Source organism: Atta cephalotes, assembly GCF_000143395.1.
Source record: "Atta cephalotes unplaced genomic scaffold scaffold00253, whole genome shotgun sequence".
Taxonomy (NCBI): Eukaryota; Metazoa; Arthropoda; class Insecta; order Hymenoptera; family Formicidae; genus Atta; species Atta cephalotes.
In genome coordinates this window covers 1-6,353 of record NW_012130317.1, presented here as the reverse complement: position 1 = coordinate 6,353, position 6,353 = coordinate 1, and the positions used below count along the sequence as shown (strand labels likewise).

Here is a 6,353-nt window from a genome sequence, read left to right as displayed (position 1 = left end):
GTGTGTGTGTGTGTGTGTGTGTGTGTGTGTGTGTGTGTGTGTGTGTGTGTGTGTGTGTGTGTGTGTGTGTGTGTGTGTGTGTGTGTGTGTGTGTATAATTTATGAAATTATTAAATCATATATCGATGTATATCGATTAAAAATATTTAATAAAAAAAAATTTGGAAAAATTTTCAGACAAAATGATGCTCGTGATTTTCATCTCTGCGAATATTTAAAGAAGTCAAGTCTCGATGAACAAGATGGATTTATTGACGAAGTTAGTATAAATCGTAAACGCGTTTACATGTACATTCTCAACTACATTGAAAAATATTTTTTTCTGATAAAGTAATCAATTACTGATAATGCTATAATTATTTTTTTTTAAATATGTAACTGGTCGCAATATTATTCCGTAGTAATCAATCGATATTCTTTACAGATGATTCCAGCAGTCGCCATACTAAGAATCTCTACGGACAACGAAAACCCTGAGAGTAATTTGGCCGATGTTTTGTATCGTCCCACAGACATTGAGGACAGGTAGGACTTACCTTGTTTAAAAAAAGGTCGATTAAAAATAATACAAGCACATTCTAGAATGTATATGTTGTTATAAGCTATTCCAGATTTATAAAAAAGTTTTTAGTAATTATTTTATTAATTTTATATTATATTTGAAAATACAACCGGAGATTTAAATAAAAAACTAAATAATATACATGAATTATTGCATTTATTGTTAAAAATTAGTTACATATATTCAAATATATATTCAAATACAATGAAAATAGAATAGAAAGAACATGCATAGATCAAATATATAATAAATATATTTATTAAATATATTTATTATATATTTATTATATATATCAAGTAAAAAATTTAATATATAATAAAATATATGACTTAATATTTCTTTAATTTTTAAATGAGATTTTCTATTATGAACGTTAATTATTGACATATACAATCAGAAATCTCATCAAATTTGTTTTTTTTACAGATCTGGATACATGAAATGGCGAGATGATAAGAGTAATCAGGCTTCAATCAACAATGAGAAATTTGACAATGAATACAGAAAAATGAATATGCGCGAACAATTTTATCCTTCTAGAACACGTCGATTCAGCTTCATCGATGATTATCAAAATGATGTTACCGAGTCACTTGAGGATACTTTGAGAGATGAAACATTGCCCGAGGATGATAATGAAAATATTTCTAACACGCAACTTTTGTCCGCGAATTTTGAATTTTTGCAGAACGAAAAATCGCCAGATTACACATTGAAGCCTTCCTCCGAGACAAATGAGAGGGCGTTCTCAAGAAAATATAAACATCGGAAGAAACCACTGCGTTTCGAATTTTCCGATACTGATGTAAAAAAGGGAATGATGGGAAGCGATGAGGATCTTGATTATGAGAATAGCGAAATTAATGAAGAGAATTCAGCAAATAGCGAGAGATCCGACGTGGATACTTCTTCGAAAATACGAGAAATGTATACTGAGGGAGGAGTTGTGCGACCTAGGAAATATAAAATTACATCCGATGCAAGTGGTAAGTTTATCACTTAATAAACAGGGCTGGCACGTATTTGAAATACTTTTATTTGAAAAACAGTACTTATAAGGTAATTGTATTTTGTATTTTGTATATTTCAGTGGAGCACATGAAAATATTTCATATTTTATATTTCATGTGAGCATATAAAAGTATTTTGTATTTCAGTTATTAATAATGAAAAATTAAAAGTATTTTGTATTTGTAATTTCATATATTAAGATTGACAATCAACCTTAACCTATTTAAAGTACAAAATACAAAAAACTTTCAATCTTTCGATTTTAAATATAAAATATATAATATTTTCATGTACTCCGCTGAAATATAAAATATAAAATACATTTGTTTTGCAAATACTTTTAAATAAAAATATTTCAAATATATGAAATATTTTTACCCACTTCTGTTATCTATATTGAGGATTATTTTAATATCTTTTTATTATATTGAAATGTATTTGACGCAGGAACTGTATATGACGAAATGTACGACGATGATTTAGATGCACTTTTATGGAGACGAGAATTGGCTGGCTTTAAACGCAGGGAACGTCTAGATGTTAAAAAACCTGGACCGCCGTTTTCGACGAATAATTACGCATTTAAAACCCAATCTCCGGCTAGTAAGTAAAGTGTACATTTCCAATTAAATCTGCATTTGATTTCAGTTTTACAATTAATTTTTCTTATTATTTTGAGATAGTCCTTATTAGTAAAGATATCCTAAAGATGTAATTTACAAGATTTTTATTTTGTTTCATTGATTTTTTGCAGCCCTTCTTGACAAAGATTATTCCGAGGTAAATAATCAGGATGTAAGTGTAATTAAGTTGATATTTTCTATCAGATTATAGTAAGTATTCCATCAATATCTTAGTAAAATAACAAAGTATATGCATATCCTTGTAGAATAATAACGAAATATACGCACCATTAACTAAGAAGGAATTAAACAGTAATATGTACAGAACAAGCGATGGCCAGCCAGAAACTTACAAGAATGTTGACTTAGATTATGTTTATATTGAATTTGAGCAAGAGTTTCATACATGGCTTGAAGGAGAACACGTGGTTAATAAGGTAGAATAAGAATAAAATAGAACATAATTCATAATATTTCAAGGAGATATTAACTATGAATAACTTTAAAATTAATGTAAAATTTTTGAATTTTTAGGTCGAAGAACTCCTGGGATTGCCTTCCGGAACGTTAAAAGACATACGAGTGGGCCGTGCGGAAGTAACATTTAAAGTGATTCAAAATGATAAAAATTACAACGCAACCGACGTTGTTAACAGCATCGGTACAATTTACATACTATACTTATTTTATATGAATACGAATTCTGATAAAAATATATAAATATTACATAAATTATAAGATAAAGTAAATTTGTCTCCGTAAAATGTATTTTAAAACTTGTACTAAAAAATGTACTTTGTTTTAGATAAAATACGTGGTAAATTACAAAATGCGCTAGGAATAGAAGTTATTCGAGCAGGTATAGGCGATAAGGTACTATAATAAATATATATCTTTTTTATCAAGACAAATTAAATAATTGCCAATTTGTTGCATATATTAAAATAAAATATTATTTTAATATATTAATAATATATTAAAATAAAATATTATTTTAATATTATCAATATTATCAAAAAACCACATTTTTTACAATAATGAAAAGCCAAAGATTAAATCGCAAAAGAAAATAATATTCAAGCCACATTTTTCTACAGACTAAATTACCAGCTACTCTGGAGGTAGCTAGAGAGAGCGATACGAGTTCCAGTTTTTTCGGTGCATTGGTAGCTGCTGGAGTTGCGGCTGCGATCGCAGCCGCAGTAGTCACGCTTATAATTGCGCGTCGTCACGCCAAATGTCGAGCTAAGCTTGCTGGACTGGCTACTCCGGATCCAGAAGCATCCAAGGACTACCAAGATCTATGTAGAGCGAGAATGCAAGCGAAACAACCGAGTGAAAAATTGGAATCGCCACGTATTACAAGCTTGACGCGCGAAAATGAATCCAATAATATGTCCTCCAATCGATCCAGCACATCCTCTTGGGGCGAGGAACCTGCTCTCACCAATATGGACATATCAACCGGTCATATGGTTCTTGTAAGCATAAATAATAAAATAAAGAAAAAAGAAATGTTTTGAATATTAGAAGAATTTTAAATATAATTTTTCGAAATTTTTGTCGCACTTGATTAATTTGAAATTAGTTATTTCGTGTTGATATTTCTCACTTTACATCAAATTTATATTTGCAGAGATATATGGAAGATCATTTGAAAAATAAAGATCGTCTGGATCAGGAATGGGCGGCATTGTGTGCTTATGAAGCTGAACCATCGTCCACGGAGATCGCGGAGAGCGAGGCGAATGTCAAGCAGAATCGTCCCAACGCGGCACTTCCCTATGATCATTCTCGAGTAGTCCTCAACGATCTAGCAAACGCTAATAATTCCGACTACATAAATGCTTCCACAATCGTAAGTATTTCTGTGATATTATTTTTTGCATTATTCCTTCAGTGAATCCTTCTGAAGCTTAATGTTTCTTTTTTAAAACTAAGTATGTTTTATATATATATCTAGTCATATTAAACAAAATTCGCACGGCGAATGATACAAACTGTCATTCTCTCTTTCATTGTAATCTTTTATAACAATATATATTTATTATATATGTTGGAATGTGTAATATTAAATAATATTTTGTTTATTATAAATATTTATTATAAATTATATCAAGTGCATAATGTTCATGTAAAATAGGATTCAGGAGGATTATATTTCAATACGCGAAAAATTCAATTCATGATATAAGAAATGAAAGATTATGCAAAGTTGCAAGGTAACTTGTGTAAAAATAAAATAAATATTTTCGTTTTCACGATAACGTTGCTGAAATACGTACGACATTCGGTTTTCCGGCTGTCATCACAATATATACATATAGAAGTCGGTAAGTTCAGTCGATGGGCATGTCAAATTGATCGTTTAAAAATCGCAAAATCGTTCTCGGCACAAATAAGGCTGGCGCTTGCGGTAGATATCTTTTTTTTAATTAATGCATCTCTTAACACAAGCGAACGAACTAGCATGTTTATCGAGAGAGCAAGCTTTGTATTTTTTAACTGCACAGTTGACAATGTATGGCCATATTATGTTTATTGATATATCCGTGTCATAAATGAAAAATCCAAAGAAAAAATAAAAATTAACAATAATAGAAATTGAATAGGACACTTATATGCTACAATTAAACATCCCTGAGTGAAAACAATAGAAACGACCCTGCTGTAAATCATCAATAGAATAAAAGAATGGAAATGATAGTTTCTTCACACATATTAAATTCGAACTGCGATTAAGTTTATTAAAATTACGCTTCTTTATTTTTGATAAGAATCAGGAAGGAAACAATAAACAATTTTGACAATAAACCTAATTTATCGTTTATAACGGACTGACTGAGCGAATTTTTTTGTGAAACCCACAATTTGTTCATTTGTTCGTTGCAGATGGATCACGATCCTCGGAATCCGGCTTATATAGCCACGCAAGGGCCATTACCGCAGACTACGGCTGATTTCTGGCAATTGGTTTGGGAACAAGGCAGCGTGGTAATTGTGATGCTAACACGACTTACCGAAGAAGGCCGTGCCATGTGCCATCGTTATTGGCCTGAGGAAGGCTCGGAGCTCTATCACATCTATGAGGTGCATCTGGTGTCGGAGCATTTTTGGTGCGATGATTATCTAGTGCGCTCCTTCTATCTGAAAAATCTGCGCACTTGTGAGACTCGTACTGTCACGCAATTCCACTTCCTCTCCTGGCCGGAGAACAGCGTCCCATATTCTACAAAGGCTCTGCTTGAGTTCCGTAGGTTTGTGTCGATTTAACTGATATTTTGTAGGGAGCTTCGCTTACGCGAAGTGCTCTTATTATTATATAATTCATATTCTCTCTCTCTCTCTCTCTCCCCCCCCCCCTTCTCTTCATATTATTATATAATAATTTATTATACTGTAATTGTTTAAAAGATTATTTAATTATATGTGATGATTATTTAATTATATGTGTATATCTATATAAAAATATCAAATTGAACGATTTAATTGAGAACACTATGTTTTGTACATAATTATTTATATATTATTAAGAATCAAAGAAAAGAATGATACTATAAATACAAAGAAAAGAATGATACTATAAATATTTTTTTGTCATGTCTAAAAATAACTTTTAAAGTTATTTCGATTTTTCTCTTTCTAGAAAAGTTAATAAATCATATCGTGGGAGATCTTGCCCGATAGTCGTGCATTGCAGGTATCTATATTTTTATATTGAATATTTGAAATATCAGTATGATGTTCAGTGTATTTTCATACTTAATCTTTTTACAGTGATGGAGCTGGACGAACTGGTACTTACTGCTTGATTGACATGGTCCTAAACCGTATGACGAAGGGAGCGAAGGAAATTGATATCGCAGCTACTCTCGAGCATATTAGAGATCAAAGACCCGATATGGTTGCTACGAAACAACAGTTCGAGTTCGTCCTGATGGCAGTGGCGGAAGAGGTACATGCGATTCTCAAGGCTTTACCCGTATCGTCAAATGAGAAATCCGTTACGGCTACCGGTTCTTCGCCACCTACGAAATCGGAGCAGTGAAGTTAAAGTTACGACGCAAATTTAATCCTAAATGGTATAAAATTCAGGCTTGACAACATCTTCCCCGAGGAAGAAACGTTTCATATATAATTCATATATAATTCATATA

At 31.5% G+C, this 6,353-nt stretch overlaps 1 protein-coding gene across 1 annotated transcript; it reads left to right on the top strand.

Moving 5' to 3' along the window:
• Nucleotides 1-177: 177 nt before the first annotated feature.
• On the top strand, nucleotides 178-6,244 carry LOC105625191 (receptor-type tyrosine-protein phosphatase N2; the record flags this gene model as incomplete). Its single annotated transcript, XM_012206532.1, has 14 exons — nucleotides 178-259; nucleotides 425-525; nucleotides 989-1,548; nucleotides 2,021-2,176; nucleotides 2,328-2,368; nucleotides 2,463-2,633; nucleotides 2,731-2,857; nucleotides 3,002-3,069; nucleotides 3,294-3,677; nucleotides 3,833-4,054; nucleotides 4,524-4,529; nucleotides 5,089-5,453; nucleotides 5,843-5,896; nucleotides 5,974-6,244. Coding segments are annotated over 14 exons (2,608 nt in total), but the record flags the coding sequence as incomplete, so codon positions are not given.
• Nucleotides 6,245-6,353: the final 109 nt, after the last annotated feature.